Source organism: Hyperolius riggenbachi, chromosome 12 (genome assembly GCF_040937935.1).
Source record: "Hyperolius riggenbachi isolate aHypRig1 chromosome 12, aHypRig1.pri, whole genome shotgun sequence".
Lineage (NCBI taxonomy): Eukaryota > Metazoa > Chordata > Amphibia > Anura > Hyperoliidae > Hyperolius > Hyperolius riggenbachi.
Window position 1 is genome coordinate 37016588 of NC_090657.1, and position 27627 is coordinate 37044214.

The 27627-nt window shown below is 45.4% G+C and overlaps 1 protein-coding gene and 1 long non-coding RNA gene across 3 annotated transcripts in view; one reads left to right on the forward strand and one right to left on the reverse strand.

Moving 5' to 3' along the window:
* LOC137542065 (uncharacterized) overlaps positions 1-11222 on the reverse strand; it is a 170937-nt gene extending 159715 nt beyond the window's left edge. Inside the window, exons 1-3 of the long non-coding RNA XR_011025340.1 lie at positions 10976-11222; positions 400-534; positions 131-191 (exon numbers count right to left, since the gene is read on the reverse strand). This is a non-coding gene — a long non-coding RNA (uncharacterized lncRNA). The remainder of the gene's footprint in view (positions 1-130; positions 192-399; positions 535-10975) is intronic.
* Positions 11223-27627, forward strand: part of DDX42 (DEAD-box helicase 42) — a 54934-nt gene continuing 38529 nt past the window's right edge. Inside the window, exons 1-5 of one of the 2 annotated variants that reach the window (XM_068263694.1) lie at positions 11223-11328; positions 19800-20024; positions 21008-21158; positions 24817-24878; positions 26837-26873. In XM_068263694.1, coding sequence (XP_068119795.1) covers positions 19807-20024; positions 21008-21158; positions 24817-24878; positions 26837-26873 — 468 coding nt within the window. In that variant the 5' untranslated portion in view covers positions 11223-11328; positions 19800-19806. Of the gene's footprint in view, positions 11345-19799; positions 20025-21007; positions 21159-24816; positions 24879-26836; positions 26874-27627 lie in introns of both variants that reach the window. The other variant, XM_068263693.1, reaches the window with a different exon arrangement.

A 27627-nucleotide genomic window follows, 5' to 3' on the forward strand; every position in this document is an offset into this window, starting at 1 on the left:
GTACAATGTCCACACTTGTCTTATGACCCTTAGCTCCAGGCTATGACGATCACCAGGGGAAACAGTGTAGACATTGGGGGGGGGGGCATCAAAGTTTTGCTGGGGTGCCGCATGATTTGTAGTTACGCACCTGATAGGGAGCACTGTAGAAGAGAAGTCCATCCAGAAGTCCCTGTGATCAAGATGGGTTCCTGAATAAATATATGCAAATTAGTTGTAGCATATGATGCAAAGATATGTAAACTCATGCACAAATGTTCAAAAGGGAAGTTCATAGGAAAGGCAAAAGTCGGCTAGGAAAAAATCCTTATGCAGCCTCCTATTAAAGCCTGGGGGTAATTAACAGCAGGTTTCATCTCCCCATAGCAGAGTAGTGTATTGGGAAAGTGTAATAGTTACCTGCTCCAGAGATGTGTCTTGTTTCTACTGTTCTTCCCAGCAGCTGCACGCTCTGTGCTTCTGTATCTGAGAGTGCATTCAGAGCCAGTGGTATGCAGCATGGATCTTGTGGCTGTCCAGAAGATCAGAGGGGACCTGAAAGGACACCCGAAGTGACATGTGACATGATGAGAAAGACATGGGTATGTACAGTGCCAAGCACACATATAACTATGCTGTGTTCCTTTTTTTCTTTCACTGCCTGAAAGAGTTAAATATCAGGTATGCAAGTGGCTGACTCAGTCCTGACTCAGACAGGAAGTGACTACAGTGTGACCCTCACTGATAAGAAATTCCAACTATAAAACACTTTCCTAACAGAAAATGGCTTCTGAGAGCAGGAAAGAGGTAAAAAAGGGGAATTTCTTATCAGTGAAGGTCACGCTGTAGTAACTTCCTGTCTGAGTCAGGACTGAGTCAGCCACTTGCATACCTGATATTTAACTCTTTCAGGCAGAGAAAGGAAAAAAAGGAACACAGCATAGTTATTTTTGTGCTAGGCACTGTACAAACACGTCTATCTCATCATGTCACATGTCACTTTGGGTATCCTTGAAGCAGCACTGACTGGAGCAGGAAATGATTAAAGGATACCTGAAGTGAGATGATGAGATAGACATGCGTATGTACAGTGCCTAGCACACAAATAACTATGCTGTGTTCCTTTTTTTTTCTTTCTCTGCCTGAAAGAGTTAAATATCAGGTATGTCAGTGGCTGACTCAGTCCTGACTCAGACAGGAAGTGACTACAGTGTGACCCTCACTGAAATTCCAACTATAAAACACTTTCCTAGCAGAAAATGGTTTCTGAGAGCAGGAAAGAGATAAAAACGGACAATAGTTCATAGATTTTAGCTCTGGCATACTTCAATGAATGTGTCATTGAGCAAAAACAATAAAACAGTTAAAGGGAACCAGAGGCCCCAGGAAAAATATTCTATACATACCTGGGGCTTCCTTCAGCCCCATACGCCTGGATCGCTCCCACGCCGCCGTCCTTTGCTGCCTGGATCCGCCGGTACCGAGTCCCGTCATGGCCGCCAGTCGCGGCCAATTGTCCGCATCACACGGAGCTCCCTCCATAGACGTACGAGTGAGGCTGCTTACTGCGCAGCCGCATGTGTACGGGTATGGAGGAAGCCCCTGTGATGCGGACAATTGGCCGCGTCCGCCGGAAGTGACGGGTCCCGGTACCGGCGATCCAGGAAGTGGAAGATGGCGGCGTGAGAGCGATCCAGGCTTATGGGGCTGATAGAAGCCCCAGGTATGTATAAAAGCTTTTTCTTTTTTTCTTCTTCTTGTTGCTCTCTGGTTCCCTTTAAAACTTAAAAAGTAGATTTAAAACTCTCCTTGTACATTTAAGGTCTACTTTATGGTTATATCTTAAAGCTTCTGTAATTATAACTTGGTAGTCCTTGACCTTAGATGTCAGTATTTTCACCCAATGTATACATTTATTGTAAGTTATGAATATGCATATACTCTGTATTACTGTTAAAGTTATATTTATAGATTATTTAGTCAGTATTTGCCCATTGTCAAATCTTTCCTCTACCTGATTTACATTATGTAATGTATCACTGGTGGTGACGTGTTTAGTCCTGCCAGGTGATCTGTACTGAATGTTCGTTACTGAGAGTTCTATGCGCAGATGGAGATATTGCTTTCTTGGCAGTTGGAAAAAGCCGTTATTTTTCTCAATCCAACAAGGTTCACAGACCGCATACTGTCAGGACCATGGTCATGACATCACACTGTGGAAGGGGTTTCACCACAATACCAGCCATACAGATGCCCCTGATGACCCATTCGAGAAAAAGTAAAGATTTATCATAGGAAATGGGGTATCCGCTACTGAGTAGAATAAAGTTCAGTCCTTGGTTAACGTTCCACAGCTCCCTGAGCCCCGCATGAGAGTCTGCACTTCCCGCTGAACTGTCATTGTGCATGATCAGCCAATAACCTTACTTGTGTGTCCCTGCCGAACCCTAACAACTCAGTGTAAGTGCTCCGCATCTCATGCCTTTCTCACTTTCCTGCACCTGCAGCATTCTCCCACAGGCAGCCCTTATGGCTCGGCACATTTGTCCCTGTGTCTATCCAGCTTATTGACACACAAAGGGTTTCCCATTGTTTACTAATAAATCACTCAATCAAAATTGAACATACCTCCCAACTTTTTGAGTTGAGAAAGAGGGACACTTAAGCCACGCCCCTGCCACACCGCTGATCACACCCCTAGTCACACATACCATAAAGATTTCATAAGTAAAATATGTTGTTTTATAATTCAAACCACACTGGTCCTTTCTATCCTGGTTCATTTTCCTTCATATTAACATTTTAAAATTAGTAATATATAAATTTAAAGGATGGGAATAAAGTTTAGAGTCAAACACATTTTTTAGTAGAGGAATACATATACCGTATTTACAAAGAAAGAGGGACAAATGAGAAGGAAAGTGGGACAGAGGGACAGGGCTCCCAAACAGGGACTGTCCCTCCAAAAGAGGGAAAGTTGGGAGCTATGAAATTGTGAAAGTACTTATAACAAGCACTGTACACACATGGGGCTTGATTCACAAAAGAGTGCTAACTGTTAGCACGGGTGTTTTCGCGGGAATGTACGCATTGCGCGCGATCGCGAATTTTCGCGCGAAACGATAACGTTTCCGCACGCAAACGTGAATTTTCGTGCGAAAACGATATCGATTCAGCGGTAAAATTCGCGGTTTCGCGCGAAAACGTTATCGTTTCGCGGTAAAATTCGCAATCGCGCGCAATGCGAAAATTGGCGCGAAAACGGCCGTGCTAACAGTTAGCACTCTTTTGTGAATCAAGCCCATGCTGTTTGGCTATAGCGGAGCAGAGGGTGCTGATCTATAGGTAGGGGAGAAGGGATAGTGGGTGGTGAATAATTGGTATTCTGCACCGCAGGGGACAAAAGAGCATAATGTGCTCATGCCATGTGGCCTATCTGTGGCACTGTCACACCACCACACCTCTGATGTACAGGAACTTACCAAAGTCCATAGAGTTTTATGTTAAAGGTGTGTACGTACCTATCCTGTATGGTTTATTATCTCTCAGGTTGTATTTTTCTGGAAGGTGTACACCTGTTCCCTTTCTACTGTGTAGTCATGAACGTGTGTTTTTTATCACAAAGGGCTCTATTCACTAAGAGGCAAAAACACAGCAAAATGTTACCGCTATATTTCCGCCAGCGGTAAACTCCGCATTTTTTCCACATTCACTAATATTTTCCGCATGTTTTCCGCATGCGGGAAAAAAGATGCGGAAACGGCCATTATTCATGCGGGAATCGTGCGGTAAAAAGGTCGCATGAAAAAGTGTTTAAAAAAAAAAAAAATTAAAGTCCAGCAAGCACAGCCCTTAAAGGACTTACGAGGTGAAAATAAACTTCTGAGAAAAACAATTGTATCTATCCTACTTCTCCTAAAAATGACTTTTTTAGATATCCCACAGTTTTATTTTATATTTAAATCTAGTTTTTAAGTTTTTACTGTTTCATTGTCTCTGCTTAATGACACATTCATTGCAGTATGCCAGAGCTCAAATCTATGAATTATTGACCTTTTTTATCTCTTTCCTGCTCTTAAAAGCCATTTACTGACAGAAACATTTTTTATGGCTGTAATTACTTATCACTGAGGGCTATTCTATAGTCTGACCCAATCCGACCCGGTCCCGACCCAGACAGAAACTGTCACTTGCATACTTGATGTTTAACTTTTTCAGGCAGAGAAAGAAAAAAAGGAACACAGCATAGTTATTTGTATGCTAAGCACTGTACATGTCTATCTCATAATGTCACATGTCACCTCGTAAGTCCTTTAAGCCTCCAGACTTCATTAAAGTCAATGGGATGCGGAATATATCACCTACTATTTGTAGGTGATAAAAAAATCGGTAAATAACGACAAAGTGATGCGCCTGAACATTTTTGAGAATTGATTTTTTATTGCGGAAAATACAGACTTTTGCGGAAATTTTTCCGCATGAATCCCGCACTTTTACCGCACTTTTTCCGCATGCGGAAAAAACATGAGGAACATTTTGAGAATGTCAACTTGACGGTGTTTTGGTCGCAAACTTCCCGCATGTACTTTACCACATGCGGGAAGTCTTTGAGAATAGAGCCCATTATGTACAGAAAACCTTGTACGCATGAAGTATAATATAATAATATTTCATGGTGGATTGCTTAAAGGAGTACTGTAGGGGGGTGGGGGAAAAAAGAGTTCAACCTACCTGTGCCCACGCAACCACTCACTGAGGCTCCGGTCCCCGCCTCTGGTTTACTTCTGGAATTTCCGACTTTAAAGTCGAAAAACCACTGTGCCTACACGGCCGCTTCCTTGCTCCCGATGAAGTGAACTGGAGGCGGGGACCGGAGCATCAGTGAGTGGCTGCGCAGGCACAGGACATCTGCGGGGGACCATTAGAAGTGCTGGGTAAGTTCAACTCTTTTTCCCCCTATCCCCCTACAGTATTACTTTAATCTATTTGGGAGGTAGCTGTACACACACTAGATGCCTAGTTGAGCGAGCCCAATATAATTGTTATTCTGCGAGTGTAGCAAAGAGTGGGTGGAAGATTCTAGGTAGCTGTTCACACACTTTATTGGCATCCTCTCAACCTTCATATGTTCTATGGTACAGAAACATGTACGCAGCTGTGTCACCTGACAGCAGCCATTTCTGCTCGGCTCTGACACTTGTATCTATACATACCTCACAACTTTTTGAAATGAGAAAGAGGGACACTTAAGCCTCGCCCCTTCCACACCTGATAACCCCGCCACCACACCCCTAGTCATGCATACCATAAAGATTTCATAAGAAAAATATGTTGTTTTATAATTCAAACCACACTGGTCCTTTCTATCCTGGTTCATTTTCCATTATATTAACAATTTAAAATTAGTAATATATCAATTTAAATTTTTTGTAGAGAAACATATATATTTACATTGTACATATAGAAACAGATAGCGTGCATCTTCCATCCAATCGTGTATGTTTAATGCAAGTGAACATCACCAGTAACAGTTCTTTGAATGACACAATCCATGTGCAACATGCAGATATATGAGGCAATATACCTTGATTGTGGTTCCGTGCGTCAACCTGTCAGCATTGGAGGTGGGAGTGCGGGGCAGATGTGGGCCTAGCGACGGCTGTTTCGCGTCCTGCTGGACGCTTGGTCACGCTGCGTTCCACTGAGTGGAAAGAACTGTTACTGATGATGTTCACTTGCATTAAACATACACGATTGGATGGAAGATGCACGCTATCTGTTTCTATATGTACAAACTTTATGCCTCTTTCTTCAAAATACTACAGCGGAGCACACGTCCCTGCAAGTAATTGGAATGAGCGCAGCCTGTCAATAACAAAGTTAGCCACCCATACACAATTTCTCGCACAAAAGCTGGGGGTAGTACACCTCTTAAAGGAGAAGTGCCACGCTATCCCTGCATTCTTTGAATAACGATATATATTTACATAGAAAGAGGGACAAAGTCCTGAAAGAGGGATAAATGAGGAGGAAAGAGGGACAGGGCTCCCAAAGAGGGACAGTTGGGAGGTATGTTAGTGCTTTTTAAAAATCGCTCCCATTCACTTTCATTAAAATCGCGGTAAAAATTGCGTAAAAATAGCCACGATTTCACGATCGCATACGCAAAAATCGCTGTGATTTTTACTGCAATTGTAATGAAAGTGAATGGGAGCGATTTTTCAAAAGCGCTAATCAATCACAAAGCACTCAGAAAAGCGTTTATATTGTGAATGGGCCCGAAAGGGGGTTCTGACCAGGAGTGGAAGGGGCACAATGTCAGTGTTTGCCATAGGCTCTATATTACCCAGATACGCCCCTGCATATGTTCTATGGTACAGAAACATGTATGCATAGCTCCCAACTGTCCCTCTTTCGGTGGGACTGTCCGTATTTCGGAGCTCTGTCCCTCTTTCCTCCTCATTTGTCCCTTTCAGGACTTTGTCCCTCTTTCTATGTAAATATATATATATTTCTCTACTGAAAAATGTGTTTATTTGCCTCTAAACTTTATTCTCATCTTTTAAATTGATACATTTCTTACTTTCAAAATGTTAATATGAAGGAAAATGAACCAGGATAGAAAGGACCAGTGTGGTTTGATTTATAAAGCAGCATATTTTTCTCATGAAATCTTTATGGTACGTGTTACTAGGGGCGTGGTGGGGTGTGACAAGGGGTGTGACAGGGGCATGGCTTAAGTGTCCCTCTTTCTCATCTCAAAAAGTTGGGAGGTATGATGTACGCAGCTGCTTCACCTAGCAGCAGTCACATACCTCTTCTCTTTTTCAGATGAGAAAGAGGGACAGTTAAGCCACGCCCCTGCCACACCCCTGATCACGACCCCCACCACAACTCTAGTCACGAATACCATAAAGATTTCATAAGAAATATTTGTTGTTTTATAACTCAAACCACACTGGTCCTTTCTATCCAGGTTAATTTTCCTTCATATTAACATTTGAAAATTGGAAATATATCAAATTATAGGATGGGAATAAAGTTTAGAGTCAATTAAGTACATTTTTTAGTAGATAAATATATATATTTCCATAGAAAGAGGGACAAAGTCCAGAAAGAGGGACAAATGAGGAGGAAAGAGGGACAGAGCTCCCAAAGAGGGGCACTTGGGAGCTATGCATAGTAAACATTATCACAAGTATCCCTTGACAAATATTTATTTATTGTAATACATGAAAATTGGTTCTAAACAATTTCCAAGCATTTACTATCGCTTCTAATTAGCTTCAATACTAATTTGGTGTTGTTTAAATAAGATTTATCATTTTCTAAAACTCTAAATTTGTTATTCTTGGTTAAAGTGAACCTAAAGCCACACACAAAAAAATGAGGTGAACTCACCTGGGGCTTCCCTCAGCCCCCTGCAGCCGATCGGTGCCCTCGCAGCTCCGCTCCGATGCCTCTGCACCCGCCTGCGAACACTTCCGATTTGGCCGTCACCGGCCGACAGGCATGGGAACGCAAGTGATTGTTCATGTTCCCAGCCTGTATATTGCCCCCTATGCTGCTATTGCGGCATAGGGGGCGATATACAGGCTGGAAACGCGAACAATCACTCGGTTTCCCATGCCTGTCGGCCGGTGACGGCCAAATCGGAAGTGTTCCCCGGCGGGTGCAGAGGCATCGGAGCGGAGCTGCGAGGGCACCGATCGGCTGCAGGGGGCTGAGGGAAGCCCCAGGTGAGTTATTATTATTATTATTTATTGTATTTATAAAGCGCCAACATATTACGCAGCGCTGCACAATAGATAAATGGGTTAACATACAGGTAGAACATACGGAAACTCACAACAAAACAAGATCATGCAAATGATTTGATAACAATACAGTGTCATAGGTCAAGATAGAGACTGTTCGAGTCTACAAGAAGGGTGGTTGTGAGTAAGATTGCATAATCAAGATGGATACATTAGGGAGGATGGCCCTGCCAGAGGCTTACAATCTAAAGGGTGGGGTGGAGACAATAGGTGCGTCTTTTGAGAGGGGGTCTAACAGAACATATTATGATACTGGTGTAGGGGGGTATGCGAGCGTGAAGAGGTGAGTCTTGAGAGCTTGTTTGAAGGTATTAAAGGTGGGGGCGAGTCTGACGGCTGGTGGGAGAGAGTTCCAGAGAGTAGGGGCAGCCCTGGTGAAGTCCTGCAATCGTGCGTGTGACTGAGTTATGCGTGGTGCGACTAGGCGCAGGTCATTGGAGGATCGGAGGGGGCGGGCTGGTATGTGCCTGTGGACCAGATCAGAGATGTAGGTCGGGCAGGTCTTGTGCACTGATTTGTAGGCCAAGCACAGGATTTTGAAATTGATCCTAAAGCTGATGGGGAGCCAGTGTAGTGCTTTACAGAGCGGAGTTGTAGAGGCACTGCGGTGAGAAGAATGTATCAGTCTGGCTGCCGCATTCATTACCAATTTAAGTGGGTCAGTACGGTTAGAGGGGAGGCCAGATAAAAGAGAATTGCAGTAGTCTAGGCGGGAGATGACAAGGGCATGGATAAGGAGTTTAGTGGTGTCAAGTGACAGGTAGGAGCGGATCTTGGAGATGTTGCGGAGGTGGAAGTTGCAGGATCTGACAATACCTTGGATGTGGGCTGTAAAGGAAAGTTCAGAGTCCAGAGTAACGCCTAGACAGCGGGCTTGGGAGGTAGGGTGGATAGTAGTATTTTCAAAAGTGACGTGCAGATCTGGGAGGGGTGCAGCTGTGCGGGGTGGGAATATTAGAAGCTCAGTCTTGTCCAAATTAAGCTTCAGGTACCTGGCAGCCATCCAGGAGGAAATGGATGTGAGGCAGGCAGAGACTTTGTCCATGGTAGAGGAGGAGAGATCTGGGGTGTGGAGATATATCTGGGTGTCGTCGGCATACAGGTGATAATTGAAACCCATGGAGGAGATGATTTTACCAATTGAGGCAGTATAGAGTGAGAACAGGAGTGGTCCTAGGACGGAACCTTGAGGAACACCAACTGAGAGGGGTGTAGGAGCGGATGAGGAGCCATTGAAAAATGTTGTGAAGGAGCGGTTGGAGAGGTAGGAGGAGATCCAGGCTAAGGCTAGGTCCTGAATGCCCATTAGCTGCAGGGAGTGGAGGAGGAGGGAGTGGTCGACAGTGTCAAATGCCGAGGAGAGGTCCAGGAGGAGCAGGATGGAGTATTTACCTTCGGCTTTGGCAAGGGCAAGGTCGTTTACCACTTTGGTGAGGGCTGTTTCTGTAGAATGGGCTGTGCGAAAACCAGACTGCAGGGGATCGAGAAGGGAGTTGGAGTTAAGGAAGTTGGTCAGGCGTTGTTGGGCCAGGCGTTCAAGAATTTTTGAGGCAAAAGGGAGGAGAGAGATTGGGCGGTAGTTGGATGGCAGAGCAGGGTCAAGTGAAGATTTCTTTAGCAGGGGAAGCACAGTGGCCTGTTTGAATATGGAGGGGAAGATGCCGGTGGAGAAGGAGAGGTTGAACAGATGGGTGAGGACAGGGGCCAGATCAGAAAAATGTGGGCGCAGAGAATCAGATGGGACCGGATCTAGGGGGCAGGAAGTGGCAGGTGAAGTTGCCAGCAGCTGGTTGACTTCCTCCACCGTGACAGGATTGAAGGAGGTAAGGGAGGAGAAAGAGGCAGGAGTCGGATGTGGTGGGGAGGCGGGGGCGATAGAGTGGAGGAGAGAAATATCCCTCCGGATTGTTGTAATTTTGTTGATAAAGTAGTTTGATAGGTCAGTGGCTGAGAGGGTGGAGGTTGGGGGGGGAGGTGTGGGGTTAAGTAGGGCATTGAAGGTGGCAAAAAGACGACGTGGGTTGGAGGCTTGGGTAGCGATCAAGTGAGTGAAGTATATCTGTTTACTATCAGCGAGGGCAGTATGGTACGTCTGCAACTTGGTCTTGTATCCCAGGAAATCATTGTTGTGGCGGGATTTCCTCCATTTGCGTTCTGCAGCTCGTGTCTCATTTTGTAGTTTTTTTGTGAGGGCAGTGTGCCAAGGTTGGGGGTTGGGGCGACTGTTGGTACGAAAGGTCAGGGGAGCCGCATGGTCTAAGGCTGCGGAGAAGTTACTGTTGTATTGAGCTGCTGCTTCGTTGGGGCAGGTTAGGCTGGGGAGGGAGGAGGAGAGAGAGTGGAGGGGTGTGGCTAGTACATTGGGGTCAAGGTTGCGTAGATCTCTCTGCCACCGTCCAGTTTGGGGAGGGAGACAGGGGGTGCTGGATGGAGTGAGGGTGAAGGTGATGAGGTGGTGGTCGGAGATGGGGAATGGTGTAATGTCCAGGTTGGTAAGTGCGATGGCTTTGGAGAAAATTAGGTCCAAAGTATTACCAGCACTGTGGGTTGTGGCATTAGTATGCTGAGTGAGGCCAAGGGAGTTGGTGAGTGAGAGAAGCTGAGTGGCAGCAGAGGTGGTAGGCTCATCAATTGGAATGTTAAAGTCTCCGAGGATGATTGTTGGGAGGTCGGAGGACAGGATGTGTGGGAGCCAGGAGGCAAGGTTTTCTAGGAAGTGCGATATTGTACTGGAGGGGGGGGCGGTATAGGACTGCAATAATGGCTGGGAGGGGACGATAGAGGCGGATAACATGGGCCTCAAAGGAGGTAAAGTAAAGAGACGGGGGAGGGGTAAGGACACGGAAGGTGCAGGATGGGGAGAGTTCATCTCATTTTTTTTGTGTGGCTTTAGGTTCACTTTAAGTTCATCAAGCCGAGTACCCCCTGGAACCCTCAGAAGTACCCCCTGGAACCCTCAGAAGTACCCTCTGGAACCCTCAGAAGTACCCCCTGGCCTCAGAAGTACCCTCTGGAACCCTCAGAAGTACCCCCTGGAACCCTCAGAAGTACCTCCTGGAACCATGAGAAGTACCCACTGGAACCATGAGAAGTACCCACTGGAACCATGAAAAGTACCCCCTGGAACCATCACAAGTACCCCCTAGGGCCCTCACAAGTACCCCCTGTGGTACACGTACCACATGTTGAGAACCTAGGCTCTATGGTACAGAAGCATGTTCGCAGCTGTGTCACCTAGCAGCAGCCATTTCTGCTCGGCTCTCACATTTTCTATACATTTCGGCTTTTCTCTCTCTTTTGTTTTTTTTGTTTTTTTCTGTTTTGGGCGCCATTTTCTCGAAGACAACTTGCAGAGGCGTCAACAGCACTATGGCTCCTGCGGACCGCATAGCTAAGGGAAAGATATCCGGAAGTGACGTGGACGTGCAGCCTGCACAGCCAGGAGAACGGAAATCCGGAAGTGACGTCAGGAGTGCGACCTGCGCAGTGTGGTGAGGTGTGAGGAGGCGCTGGGGGCTGCGGGTGGTACACGGTACGTGTGCAGCGCGGTGAGTGCCCGTGTTGTGTATGTGCGGGGGGAGGGCGGAGATCAGGCGATTACCAGAACGGAGCTCTGTATTATGAATGGGAAGAGTTGGGGGAGTGCACGTGAATTGTAAGGAAGACTAGGTGGCCATACACTGGTCGATTTACCATCAGATCGACCAACAGATAGATACCTCTCTGATCGAATCTGATCAGAGAGGGATCGTATGGCTGCTTTTACTGCAAACAGATTGTGAATCGATTTCACTATGAAACCGATCACAATCTGTGGAGCTGCCGCCGCCCTTCCCCCTGCATACATCACCTGATCCGGCCGGTGCGAGTCCCCCGGTCTCCACTGTCTTCTTCTCCGCGCTCGGCTCTAGCTTCACTGTACTTCCTGTCCGGGGAAGTTTAAACCATAGAGGGTGCTCTAGTGTTTAAACTTCCTGCCGGGACAGGAAGAAGTGAAGTCTGCCGGAGCCCAGCGCAGAAGGAGCAGCGGTGACGGCGGGGACACGCGCCGGCGGAGCAGGTAATGTATTGCCGCTAGCGTCGGTTGTCGGACATTCGAACGCCGCTATCGACGCACTCCCGACCCGCCGACGATCTAGCGAAATCTTGCGCATGGACGGATCGACAGGAATGATCAACGATCAATTTCGGATGAAAATCCATCGTTCGGTCAGCGTTTGCGCAACGATTTCACAACAGATTCGATCACAGTGATCGAATCTGCTGTATATCGGTGGAAAAATCGTTAGGTGTATGGGCCCCTAAAAGGAGGCCATACATATAGCGATCAGATGAAAATCGGTGCCAGCACAAGCATGCTTAAACTGGTTGAATGTCTCTTTTCGAAACATGCTCGAAAGTCTATTCCACCGTACTCTATCAGGAGCGCGGTGTGCGATCTTGTGAGCGATGAAACCCTTGCCCACTGTTCATCCCAAATGTTATGTGTCCACCGGTGCCAATGCATTAAAATACTTTAACTTTCACGACGCCCGTCGGTGTCCGCCATTCTCCCGTATTCGGTTCCCACGTGACTACTGACATATACCACGTGATGCGCATATGTGACATAATGTGGGGCGCCAATGCAGATGTACGGCGGACAGGTAAAGCACGGGCACCGAAAACATTTGATGGAGGCAGCGTCACAAGGACGATTCCCAAATGATTTCATGCGGAAAATGATCGTGAATTGCACTGTATGGCAGCCAACAGATCTCTCTCTGATCAGAGAGAGAGAGATCTGTCTCTGGTCGGTCAGCCGCCAAAATCGATTGATGTATGGCCACCTTAAGGGGTTCTGTGGCGTGTTAAAATCAAAACAAACTGACACCTGGGGCTGGTATCTGCCCCCTTTAGCTGTCATGTCCCTCGCCGTCCTCCTGCGGTCCTCCGTTCCTCGCCGCTGCCAGCAGTCAATTATTTCTCTAACAAGACGAATAGTGCACGCTCATGTCTCCGGGAGCTTACTGCGCAGGCGCAGTACGAGGTTTTCTTGTACTGCGCCTGCACAGTAAGGTCCTGATGAAGAGCGGCCACGGCTGCACAGTAGCGTTAGAATAGTTGGACCAGCGGTGGGGAACGGATGAGCATAGGACAGCGTGGGACATGGCAGATACAAGGGGCTGATAGAAGCCCCAGGTAAGTTTTAGTCTGTTTTTTTATTAACATGCCACGGAACCCCTTTAAAGTGTACCTGAGATGGGGTAGGGGGGGATTTCATACAAACCTGGGGCTTCCTCCGCTCCCCTTCAGATCTTTGGCTCCCTTGCCGTTCTCCCGGGCCTCCTCGATCTGCCAATAGGGCCCTCTGAAGTTTCTCTAGTCGGCGCATGTACACTTTGGCTGTGCGCACGGCCAGGGAGCCAAAGGTCTGGAGGAAGCCACCAGGTAAGTATGAATTTTCTCCCCACCTCTGTCTGTTGAGATGGCAGCAAATATAGGCTTCAATGAAGCCAGAGACCACACATGCTCAGAGCGAGTAACAGGTGCGCAGGGACCGGCCGGCATCTAGTTATTTGTTTGCATTATTGTCAGGCAGCCAGGTCTGACTTTATATGTGCCACCCTGTACAAACCATTTTCATCTGTTATGAGAGCTTAAATAAGTATTCTGTTTGAAAGTATTCTCATTCTGCTGACCCTGTGGGTGCGTACACATGGACAGTTCAGTACAGATGGATCACTTGCCTACTGGCTACAATTTATCAATCACTGCATGTTTGTATTCAGTATATTCAGCAGGTGCCTGACAAATGTGATAGGCTGTCGTCATGATACAGTAAAGGGTACTATTCCGTTAGCCGGGCACAACCTCTAGGTGGCGTTAATTACTATCCCCCCCCCTCCTCCAGGCCGCCATGGATAGTAGGGAAAGATGCAACACTGCTGGAGTTTTATCGCCACCTAGTGGTTGCGCCCGGCTAACGGAAAAGAACACTGTCAAGTTCCTGTTATCCAGCTCAGGTGGAGACTTTCTTATACTGGATAACTGTACAGTATGGTTGCATGAGAAAGCCGCCCTGCCAGCCATGCAGAGCAGTGGAGCGGCTTATCAGAGAACCGGGCGCCATCCTTTTCCTTCCTCTTTCAGCCGCTGGCTGTGCTGCTGCAGCCCCCATAAGCTCCCATTACACACATTGGGTGCCTTTGGAGGATTCAGCAGAACTGCTGGCTATTGCAAGAAGCATAGAAGAGTATGGATGATGGGGGTTTTACTGTATATGCAATGATAGATTTTGTGAGCTTATGAACTCTTCAGCACATCAACTTTATTGTGCCGTTGTCTGCATAACACCAACAGTTGTTTTGGGAGCCTCGCAGGGTCTCTATTCATCAGGTAATGCAGACGTACACTGTATGTCTACATGCCTTGATAAAGGTGGACCCTGCATGACTTTTTAAACAATTGTAAAGGGGCCCATACACCTCACGATTTTCCCGCCAATATACAGCAGATTCGATCACGGTGATCGAATCTGCTGTGAAATTGTTGCGAAAACGCTGACAGAACGATCGATTTCCATCCGAAATCAATTGTTCCCGTCGATCTGTCCGTGCGGAAGATTTTGCTCGATCGCCGGCGGGTCGGGAGTGCGTCGATAGCGGCGTTCGAATGCTCGACGACCGACGCAATACATTACCTGCTCCGGCCGGCACGTGTCCCCTGGTCTCCGATGTCCCTTTTCCGTTCTCGGCTACTCCAGCTTCACTGAACTTCCTGTCCCGGCAGGAAGTTTAAGCAGTAGAGCGCCCTCTACTGTTTAAAATTCCCCGGTAAGAAGTTCAGTGAAGTTGGACGAGCCGAACATGGAGAAGAAGACAGCGGAGACCAGGGGACATGCGCCGGCTGGAGCAGGTAATGTATGGGGGGGGGGGGCGGCGGCAGCTTCACAGACTGTGATCGGTTTCATGCTGTAATCGATTCACAATCTGTTTGCAGTAAAGGCAGCCATACGATCCCTCTCTGATCAGATTCGATCAGAGAGGGATCTATCTATTGGTCGGATCTGATGGCAAATCGACCAGTGTATGGCCACCTTAGAGTGATGCAGAGAGTGGAACAATAAAGTTGTTGTGTTGACAATCTGTTAGCCTTCAGACTAATGACGTGTTATTGCCACAAGGCTGGCAGGATGATCGACGTGCAGCACGCGAGTGGGAGGTGAACATTGCATTCCAGATCTCTCAGAGAGGAATAGGGCTGTTGTACACAAGCTAAATTCGGCAGAGGTTGCCCCGACTGGCTGCCTCGGCTGAGAACCATGTAGCCCGTGTACTGAAGAGATGTGAGGAGGTAATTCAATCAATATTTAATGATGTGTGTTGCCACCCTAATGATGCCCATACATCAGAAGATGTATGGGCAGATCGACCAAGAGACAGATCTCTCACTGATCAAATCTAATCAGGGAGAGATATGTGGTCTGCACATACACCAGAGGCGAATTCCCGATCGATTTCAGCATGAAATCTCTCTGGTATTGTCCTTGTGACGCTGTCCCTCCCCCCCCCCCCCAGTGTAAAATTGCTACTTGTTCGGGTACTTGATCCTTTGGGCACCAGTGCAGTGCCAATGCTGTACAGATGCAGTGCTCGGGGGGTTGCTATAGATCCGGTATGCCAGATCTTTAGCAGATGTCGTGTGGCCACTGTACACATACTGGTTTCATTCAAGATTCTCTGCTGAGGTGGTCTGTATCATCCGCCACAGCCGAGTTCAAATCAGCAAGTGTTCATTTGTACTAAAAGGCTAGTTAAATAAGATGACGACAAATGTAGCAGTTATTTAGTCCCATTTTTACAAGCGTTATCACTGTGCTTCTTATGTTTATTATGATGTTTAGGAAACCTCCATAAGCTGCAGCTACAACGCACTGCATCTTTGCGTTTCTGTTTTAGCCATGATGTTTCCGCCATAAGCTTCTATATATTTGCTTTTTCTAAACGAAGCTGAAAACCAGGGCTGTGGAGTCGGTACAAAAATCATCCGACTCCTCAGTTTATGAAATGACTTTCTCCAACTCCGACTCCAGGTACCCAAAATGGCTCAGACTCCTCGACTCCTTAGTGTAATACTTACCAGGGCTGCAGATTTGCTACAAAAATCTCCCGACTCCGACGACTCCAGCTCAGACTCCGGGTACCCAAAATTGCTCCGACTCCACGGCCCTGCTGAAAACCCTTATGCTGCGTTTGGAAAATACAATCACAGATATAACCCACTAATACCGGCTATGTAGTAGCCCTTATTACTGCTGTAACTGCTATTTTAGAAATGGCACAAACAGAAATAAGTGGCATTATTCAGCCACGTGATGGAGATGTGCAGGGACCTCTGGCATTGCCTAGACAGCACTGCCTCATTTTTGTGACCAGTCCTTCATACTGTACATGGATTCAGTGCATACCAACAATACAATGTAGTCCATTCAAAATACAGCATCAATCCCAAAACATAATAACAAGGCAGGGATAGCAGTTTATAGAAATATGCATGGCTGTGTGCTTGCACAACCACATAGAGGCCTCTTTGTTAAATGGAGGACCTCCTGCGCAGTCTGTGTGGATGCAACAAATCCTGCATGTTTTTGTACACTGATATTTCCAGGGCTGTGGAGTCGGAGTCGGGGCAATTTTGGGTGCCTGAAGTCGGGAAAAAATGCACTGACTCCGACTCCTAATGAATTTAAACTGTAATTAAAATAGAAAATATGATAAAATGTTTTATTTCTCAGATAATAGTCGTCAAATAATTTACACATACAGTAATAGCTGTGCTTAATCCACAAAAATGAAATAAACCAATCAAAATTAGTTACTTGTGCTGCTTCAGTAAAGCAGTCCCCGTAATTTTAAAGTCAGATATACACATCTGATTGTGACTGTATATAATATGAAGTGTACACAGGAATCTCTTATATATACTAAATAACATCTATGCTGTAAGTATAAAGCCTGATGTGTAGCTGTGTCACTAATAGAGATGGTCAACGAGATGGAAATAATTCTGCATTGATTCTGATTTATGTAAATGTACTCTTTGCTCATGAAATCAAATAATTTGATATGATGTTAAAATTTGGTTTGGTGACTACTAATTAAATGGTACCTGAGAAGGATGAAAAGGAACGTTTTTTTTTATACATACCTGGGGCTTCCTCCAGCCCCCTTCAGGCTAATCAGTCCCTCGCTGTCCTCCTCCACCACCTGGATCTTCTGCTATGAGTCCTGGTAATTCAGCCAGTCAGTGCAGTCTGGCTGCATGCCGCTTCCACAGCCAGGAGCATTCTGCACCTGCGCAACAGTGCTGGGCAGGTGTAGTACGCTCCCGGCAGCGGAGTGTGTACATGCGCACTACGCCCAACTGGCTCAAGTACCTGGACTCAGCAGAAGATCCAGGTGGCGGAGGAGGACAGCGAGGGACTGATTAGCCGGAAGGGGGCTGGAGGAAGCCCCAGGTATGTATAAAACTTTAATTTAATCTGTCTCAGGTTTACTTTGTTACACAGTAGTATTATACATATGCACTGTCCACAGAGCTGCAGGGAATCCACTGAGAATGTTGTGCACATTGAATACAGAGGTGTTTATCACCCATAAACCTGGTTCAGATTGTGCATGAAGAATGTGTAATAGAGGAAGAATCTCCTCATTCCCCTGCAGAGTACCTGCACATCATTCTTACATGTACCCACACTTACATTGCCTAGGGCCTGACAGATGTTCTTTGTTCCGGCCTGTACCTTTTACAAGTACTCTTACCAAGGACTAGTTTTAGTCTATGACTGAAGGGAATAAATATGGCAGTCTCCATATCCTTCTCACTGCAGTTGTCTTTTAAAATTCCTAAGCGTTGGCAGTTAAGAGACGAATGTCCTGTTACATACTTTCAATCAACAAGATTATAATATGCAAATTAGAGGAGTCGGTGGAATCCTAAACTGAGGAGTCGGAGTCGGTGGATTTTTGTACAGACTCCATAGCCCTGGATATTTCTATAACGTATTTAGCTTTAGGGACACGCATTACTTTTTTATTGGTAGGCTTAGGGCTATAGGATTTAAAGAGAAACTCCGGTGAAAATAATGTAATAAAAAGAGTGCTTCATTTTTACAATAATTATATATAAATGATTTAGCCAGTGTTTGCTCGTAAAATTTTTCCTCTCCCTGGTTTACATTCTGACATTTATCACATGGTGACATTTTTACTGCTGGTAGGTGATGTCACTGGAAGGAGATGCTGCCTGCTTTTTTTTAGCAGTTGGGAACAGCTTTTATTTCCCACAATGCAACAAGGTGTGATGTCAGTACCTCAGTGCTGTGAGGCGCTGACATCACACTGTGGGAGAGGTTTAACCACAATATCAGCCATACAGCACCCCCTGATGATCCGTTTGTGAAAAGAAAAAGATTTCTCATTGAAAGGGGGTATCGGCTACTGATTGGGATGAAGTTCAATTCTTGGTCACGGTTTCTCTTTAATCCTCGTCACATGCAAAGCAGTACTGTCCTATTTATGTGACTGGAGACACACTTGTTTAAAGCAAAGTACAAAAATTCCCAGTACTTCTCTTGTATCTATCACTGGGGATGATCAGTGGTAGAGTTGTTGCATTGTTATATAATTGTATACAGCTTGAGAATGGACCAATGGAATCCTGCTGAGGTGGAATTTAATTGGTACATTTTCAAACTTCATAAATTTGCATAAACTTCTTTCTCATTGACCATCAGTTTTTATCATACACTGTTCATTGTGTGTGTGTGTGTGTGTGTGTGTGTGTGTGTATATATATATATATATATATATATATATATATATATATATATATATATTGTTAAAGAATGTTGATTTAATGGGGAAAAAAAAGCTGCTATTATTCCTCTGAACAAACTATTGATTAAAAGAGTTAAAGATTGATTAGTACATTGAAACATCTCAGAGGTTTATGCTAATTGAGCCCACACATGGCACAATTTTCAGCATCAATATCTGACCGATTCGATCATAATTATCAAATCTGGTAAAGATGGATACTGCAACTTGGCCACCCCATCGATTATTTCAAACGATTTTTGGCCAAATTGACCCGGCATGCTGGGGAGAACACTGTATTTCCAATAGATGTCAGCATAAATCTGGCTGTGGGTGTGTGGGCAGCTAGAAGCTCTCTAATCAGATTTCGATTATAGAGATGTTAGATCTGGTGGCCAGATCTAATGTATGGCCACCTTAAAGGGGCACTACAGCGAAAAAGTGTAAAATTTAAAATATATACAAATAAGAAGCACATTTTTTTTCAGAGTAAAAGGAGCCATAAATTACTCTTCTACTATGTTGCTGTCACTTACAGTAGGTTGTAGAAATCTGACAGAAGTGACAGGTTTTGGACTAGTCCATCTCATTATAGGGGATTCTCAGGGATATATTTATTTTCAAAAACACTTAGTGAATGGCAGTTACTCTGTCCAACTACCAAAAAAACGGTGTAGGGAGCAGGGAAGCCGGCCAGTATCTTTGTATGAATACTTTTTAGGGAATATCTTTATAAAGAATAAAAGCCTTGCTGAGAATCCCCTATGAAGAGATGGACTAGCCCAAAAACTGTCACTTATGTCAGATTTCTACTGCCTACTTTAAGTGACAGCAACATAGGAGAAAAGTAATGTATGGCTCATTTTACTCTGGAAAAAAAATGTACTTCTCATTTGTCTATGTTAGCACATATTTTAAATTTTACAATTTTTCTCTGTAGTGCCCCTTTAAGTCGGTTTTGAAATCCAAGGATCTGTTTATGAGTAGTCTTCAACATCAGACAATGTCTCTGGAAATTGAGGCTAGCTGACTGCTATTTTGCTGGGCATTAGCACAGCAGGGGGCTGTGGATGTGGGTAGTGTACTGGATAGGTTACTGCCAAGGCCGTCATTTTATTATGATGATCTTTTTCTTTTTTTGCAGCGTCACCATGTCCATGAACTGGAATAAAGGGGGGCCAAGCGGGAAGCGTGGTTTTGGATTTGGTGGTTTTGCCATCTCTACTGGGAAGAAGGAGGAGCCAAAACTCCCCCAGACGTCTCACAGCGCTTTCAAGGGTCCGCCTTCTGCCTTCGGGTCCGGCACGTCCCAGCTGCCCTCCTTCTACAAGATTGGATCCAAGAGGGCTAACTTTGACGAGGAGAATGCGTAAGGGATAGGGATGACGTTTATAGAAAGGATTGGTGACTGTGGGCTTCATGTGTCAAAGTGTATTAGGGAACACTGCCCTTGTTGCCCATAAGCAACATCTCATGCTGCATTTCATCCTTTCTGGTCTGCACTGGAGAATAAGGCTCCCGTTAAAAAAGTGATGTATAATCATTTTTGCCACTGCAGCGTTCAAGCCTACCTACACCTCTGCTGTTCAGCTGCTACTGGGGGTACATTAATTACCGCCGCTGGCAATTTTGGCGCAGGGTGAAACCGAATGATGGCTATTGCCAGCAGGCAAATTACTTTTTCTTTTAATAGCTAATTTGTGCTGCATCCCAGGTGAAACTCTGAGTGCCCAAAGTAGCTATGCGGTGCTGGTGCTGAAATGATCGGCGCTGTACCGTAATTGCATACCTCAGCCATTGGCTCCTATAGAGGCCTATGATGTCATTAGGCTGCATGTCCCGATCCCTGCAGGCGACCGAATTGTGTGCATAAGCACCTTAAAGTGAACCTCCGGACTAAAAATCTACTCAGTAGCACTGAAAAAGCTTGGTGTTTCTTTAACAGTTTCACAGCATCAGAACTTTGTTTTTCTTACCCAAGCCTCATTTTTAACTGCACAGGAGCTAATCTCTGCCCCATGAAAAAAATTTGCCCGGGGCATTTTTCTCCTGATGCTGTGCAAAGCATGATGGGATTTCTGATGATGTTGTTCTTGTTGCCTATCAGCTGGGAGGGGTGATCAGCGCACAGCACAGTTGGAACTGTGTCTCATGCTCCCTGTCACCTCCTTTCAACCAAAAAGATAACTGCCCCCATGAAATCACAAACATTTGCCTGTTCTTTTAAAACAGGGTGGGCAAGAGATTATATTACCTATCTATTTTAATTAACATAACTAATGTAACTTAATGACAGTATGTTTGCTTAGGCTGAAGTTCTTCTTTAAATCACTTCATGATGTTGTTTCGTAGATACTTCGATGATGAGGAAGAGGACTCCAATAACATGGACCTGCCATACATTCCTGCAGAGAACTCCCCGACCAGACAGCAGATGCTGGCCAAGAAGACAGAGTCTGACAGTGAGGAGGATCCTCTTGAGGCCTTTATGGCAGAAGTGGAGGTATTGCATGTTTCTGTCTTTATCAGCCTCAGCAATCCCACCTTTCAAGCCTCAATCAGATATTAAGTTGAAGCAGCTGTTTGTGATTGTGTCAGCCAATTGTCTGTACAGCCATGTCTTTTTTTTTTTTTTCTCTACCCAACAAATTTTGGGTAGGTAGGAACTAACAAGATTTTAATTAGCCATTGCTAATTGGTTGTCTTGCTAGCATCAGGGAGACACCTGCATCTACGCTTTCTCACACCTAACTTTACCATCCTTTTTTCTTAATAAAATCCCCACCATCCAAGCTGTGAGTACAGTAAGGCTGCATCTGGACAGACTCAAAGTTCTCAAGATCCTGCCTGCTGACTCATGGTGCGGAGCTCCGTTGCTCCTCCTCTTCCCAGCCCATTGTGTGTGATGTGCTTCCTGTAGGCCTGGCCATTGCAGCAACTTCTGCGCTATGCCCCTTCCTTTAACCCTTAAAGAAACTCTGAAGCCTCTTTTTTTACATGTTTTTGTCATAAAATACTGTTAAGCATGAGTACCCCCCCTTGATTCGCCGCATCCCCACGGCAGATAAAGGATTTATTGCTGTGTAATTGACCTGCGAAGTTCTACAACTTTGCGGGTCGTAGATTCTGCTGCTCTGGAGAGGCAGAGCTTTAGGCTGTAGCTCTGCCTCTCCGCAATCAATCTCAGCGGATCTCCGCCTCCTCCCCGCCCCTCTCAGTGAAAGAAGACTGAGAGGGGCGGGGAGAGGCGGCGATCAGCAGAGATTGACTGCGGAGGAAGCAGAGCTACAGCCTATATAGCTCTGCCTCTTCGAGGAAGTAAAGCCCTGCGAGCTACGGAGCTCTGCAGGGCTATTGTATTGTAATAAATCACACATCTGCTGCGGGGATGCAGCGATTCAACAGGGGCATTCATGCTTAACAGGATTTTATGACAAAAACGTGTAAAAAAAAGGGGGGGGGGGGGGCTTCACAGTCTCTTAAAGCAGCCAATTGAGGCTTGCAAGTGCGCCAGGCCAATTTATTTCAGCACATTCTTTTTTCTTATTTGTTACATTTTCTTGCTTCTAATTAGTACTACTGTAATGGTTATTTATGGCCACTTGTCACTAGGGGGCAGTGTGAGCCAATAACACTGTTTTCAGTTTCTATACTTTCTATTAGCATTCCAAGAATTGACAGCAATATGAGTTCTCCCAGCTGAGGTCAAAAGCAGCACCCTGATCTCGAACGAGATAACTCTACTGAAGCTGCTAAGGGATGAAACCTCACTCTCCGACACCGGAGATTACCCTCTCCATTAAGAAAATCCAGCTTCCCAATCCAGCTTTATTTTTTTTAGTAGTAATGCTAAAGGGGCCCATACACTCAGCCGATTTTCTGGCCGATCGATCGATTGCAAATCGGTTGGCCAATCGACCGATCGATGGCCGATTTCGATGGATTTCCATCGAACTGGCAGGGTGGAAAATTTAGGTCGATCTGATGAGATTGCTTATCAGTTTGCATTGGCCTTAAAGTGACTCTGTAACAAAAATTACAACGTTTTTTCTACCATCCTACAAGTTCCTAAACCTATTCTAATGTGATCTGGCTTGCTGCAGCTCTTTCTACTATAACCATCTCTGTAATAAATCAATGTATCTTTCCCCTGTCAGACTTGTCGGCCTGTGTCTGGAAGGCTGCCAAGTTCTTCAGTGTTGAACTGTTCCTCTATGCACACTCCAGTGTGTGTTTTATTTACATAAGCCAGCAGCTTCTCTGCTATCTTATCAGTGATAGAAGAGAGCTGGATAAAAATCCTCCTCTGGAGGCTGTGAAAGGAGCTGGTCTGTCACATACTAAGGAATTAACGACATAGGCAGAGCTGTCTGCAGGAAGCCTGTAATGTTCAGTGCATGAGAGAAGCTGGGGACAGAAGGTAAACACACACAAGTGATCTCTTGAGATTCAGAAGTAAAGGTGCCCATACACTCGTCAGATTGGCAGCAGATAGATAAGAAATGCATCTGATGATCTATCTGATGCGTTTTTAGAACATTTTTTACCAGGATAGAATTCCAATAGATTTCAGTTTGAAATCTATTGAAATTCGATCTGATGGCATATTTTTGCCATCAGATTTCCATTAAGGCCAATGCAAACTGATAAGCAATCTCATCAGATCGACCTAAATTTTCCACCCTGCAAGTTCGATGGAAATCCATCGAAATCGATCGAAATCGGCCGTCGATCGGTCGATTGGCCAACCGATTTGCAATCGATCGGGATCGATCGGTCGGCCAGAAAATCGGCTGAGTGTATGGGCTGCTTAAGGCTGTATACAGGCCTGCTTGTGTATGGATGTATTTTCTATGTGTGGACATGCTGTACATCAACCTACTTCCTGTTTTGGTGGCCATTTTGTTTGTTTATAAACAAACTTTTTAAACCAGTTTTTGACTACTTTTAATGCGGCGGGGAGCGGTGAAATTGTGACAGAGGGTAATAGGAGATGTCCCCTAACGCACTGGTATGTTTACTTTTGTGCGATTTTAACAATACAGATTCTCTTTAAAGGGAAGGTTCAGGGAGGGTGGGTAAAAAATAAAAATCAATTTCCACTTACCTAGGGCTTCCTCCAGCCCGTGGCAGGCAGGAGGTGCCCTCGCCGCCGCTCTGCAGGCTCCCGGTGGCCGACCCGACCTGTGCAGTAGAGCCCGGAGGACGTCCGATGACGTCAGCACGCCGGCGTGGGACGCAGAAGTTCCGGGCCTTGGAGCGCAGAAGAGGCCGGCCTGGCCAGGTCGGGTCGGCCACCGGAGACCACCGGGAGCCTGCGGAGCGGCGGCGAGGGCACCTCCTGCCTGCCACGGGCTGGAGGAAGCCCCAGGTAAGTGGAAATTGATTTTTATTTTTTACCCACCCTCCCTGAACCTTCCCTTTAATGGAAATCTGATGGCAAAAAAATGCCATCAGATCGAATTTCAATAGATTTCAAACTGAAATCTATTGGAATTCTATCCTGGTAAAAAATGTTCTAAAAACGCATCAGATAGATCATCAGATGCATTTCTTATCTATCTGCTGCCAATCTGACGAGTGTATGGGCACCTTAACACTCCCTCCACCACACTCTCCTGGCCAATGCCTTACCCAAACTGATAGGCCTCTTTCATTACCTTCATTCCACTCCTGCTTAAAGGTGCCCATACACTCGTCAGATTGGCAGCAGATAGATAAGAAATGCATCTGATGATCTATCTGATGCGTTTTTAGAACATTTTTTACCAGGATAGAATTCCAATAGATTTCAGTTTGAAATCTATTGAAATTCGATCTGATGGCATTTTTTTGCCATCAGATTTCCATTAAGGCCAATGCAAACTGATAAGCAATCTCATCAGATCGACCCAAATTTTCCATCCTGCCAGTTCGATGGAAATCCATCGAAATCGATCGAAATCGGCCATCGATCGGTCGATTGGCCAACTGATTTGCAACCGATCGATCGATCGGGATCGATCGGTCGGCCAGAAAATCGGCTGAGTGTATGGGCCCCTTAATAATGACAATGGGGCTGTGCGTTGTCAGAGTCCAGCTCTGCGTGCATCTACAGCACTCTGATCAAATGATATTGTTCTCCTCATCAGAATCACAAGCCTTGGTTTTGCTTTGTGTAGGATCAGGCTGCCAGAGACCTGAAGAAGCTGGAAGAGAAAGACAAAGAGAAGAAAAACGCCAGGTACGGAGGAGGGGTGGTCATACAGGACTTCTGATTACACTCATTGGTCAAGCTGTCAGTGTGACAAGTTGTGCCAGATGCCACATACTGACTGGTGTGACGACTCTGCTGCATTCTGGACAGCAGAACCCCATGAAGTCTCATCGGATGAGATAACCATTTCACATTTTGTCATTTATATACTTAAAGAGGAACTCCAGTGAAAATAATGTAATAAAACAGTGTTTTATTTTTATAATTATGTAAAATCATTTGCGTATAAATGATTTAGTCAGTGTTTGCCCATTGTAAAATCTTTCCTCTCCCTGATTTACATTCTGACATTTATCACGTGGTGACATTTTTACTGCTGGCAGGTGATGTCACTGGAAGTAGCTGCTGCTTGCTTTTATGGCAGTTGTAAACAGCTGTTATTTCCCACAATGCAATGAGGTTCACAGACAGGAAACTGTCAGGGCCCTGGTCCTGACATTACACTGTTGGAGGAGTTTCACCACGATATTAGCCATGCTGATGATCCGTTTGTGAAAAGGAATAGATTTCTCATGGGAAAGGGGGTGTCCGCTACTGATTGGGATGAAGTTCAATTCTTGGTTACGGTTTCTCTTTAAGTGTTATCAGTGACAACCTTTTTATAATATTCCGTAGGTTGCTCTCTGACTAATTCACGCTAACGAAGGTGAAGAAGACAGTTGACCGATATACTGGGAGCTGGTTAAAGCACAAACAAACTACCCTAGATAAGCACTTTTAAAAGGTGCAAAGTACCCGTGTTTTTCAGGAACCCATACAGTATAAGTTCACAGACGCCTGCAATAAAGGCAAAATTCATGTGTGATTATGAGGTGTGGAGGCTGCTTTCTTACATTTTAGGGAGCTTTAGGAGTGAGGTATGTGAGTTAGATGATCAGGCTCCGCCTCCCCACCATAGATTCTTTATTTGTGATAATTGGTGTAGCGGGTGGGCTGAGCTGGTAGCTCATTGGTTACTCTAGAATACCAGTAAAAAAAATTAGAATCGACCCATCCATATGTCGTCTTTTTTGACTGAACTGACTTCCAGCATCTTCTATCTGGGTACTGTGAGAAAAAGGACACATTTCCTCACTGACTGCCTTTAAATATCCTTGTGCTTTGGGGTGTAAGGAAAAAGAGGGAGTGGCTTCTGCTTCTGGCTTTATAGCCCAAACCCAGCCCCACCCCTCCCCCCACAGCTTGGGTAAGAAAGTGTAGTATTTGCTTCAGGTCCTACTGAGCTGGGTTCTTGGTTACCAGAGGATATCCCTTGTGCGCCCTACTGAATTACACCATCCCTCTATTGCTCATCTGGATTACATGCAGGATAGGAGGAGAGATGTCAGAAAACCCAGTCAACCTGCTGGTCCCAAGCGAGTGACTTAGAAATATATATTATTGGGAAGCAGCAATGTGTTGTCCATGTTCTGCACAGAGTTTTCACATCAGATTGCATGTGTGCATACAAATTCTTCTTGGCACACCTGTTATTAGTGCATTAGGGCAGAGTTCTCCAACCCTGTCCTCAAGGCCCACCAACAGTGCATGTTTTGCAGGAAACCACAAACATGCACAGGTGAGGTAATTAGTGTCTCAGCAGAGCTGATTAACTACCTCTGTGGATTACCACAAAACATGCACTGTTGGTGGGCCCTGAGGACAGGGTTGGGGAACACTGCTAGGGCAACCTTCAGCTTTGTGACCTTGGTCTGCAAGTGCGCTTGTCATTCATGTGGCACTGAAGAGCTGCAGGACAGCCATGGCCTGTTATCCTGTATGTATGAATTGTCTTGGCCCAGGTTCTGTACAATGCTGAGGACCTGCTCATGGCACACACTCATCTGTTGATATATAGATTGCATTGAACACACATGTAGGCTGTTATAAGAATGGGTGTTGGGACTGAGTGCAGGGAAGTTTGTTTCTCCTCTTGTTTTTTGCAGGGGTATCAGGGATGACATTGAGGAGGAAGATGACCAGGTAAGCTTGTAGTTTTCTTTTATCCATTGTAGGTTTCTCAGACCGTTGCTTCCACAGCAAAGGGAATAGCCATAGGCTGTCTCTACTAGTGATAAGCGGGGAGCTTTTCCGTAAAAGGCACAGAACACCTGTTTATAGTTTTGTTTTGTTTTTTATAAACCTCCCAACTCAAGTATTACTTGAGCTTAGAATGCCATACAGAAACCGTTCCGTTTGTTTGGTACACTTGATAAACCGTTATTATTTGAAAGTGAAATCTGTGCAACAGAATATTACAGCTTGGGTAGTGTTCTGCTGCCATCTAGTGGCAACACTATCATACAGCAGCTGCACATCAGGCAGTAGGGATGCTCACCGCATTCTGAATTTGGTGGTTCCGTCGCATCGGAACGGAATTGCCATAGTGGAAATTCCACGGAACGATGCGTAATTCCAGCGGAATGTGGAATTTTGTAAGCCAATCACAAGAAAGCCCCTAGAAGAAGCTTAAAGTGAAAACAGGATTTCTTAATGAAAATCGGAATTCCTGCACCAATCAGAGGCTTACAAAAACCACCCAAACGGATTTCTGCATGAAAATCGGAATTATTTCAGTACCAATTACAGTGTTAACAAAAACCAATCAATCCTATGTTAGCAACCAGCTCCCTAGCTATCTCCCCTATCCCAACCATTTTGTATAGGTCCCATAGCTTACGCGACACCTCCTGCGGCGCCAAAACCACCGCCATGGAACCACCGCCAGGTACCATAG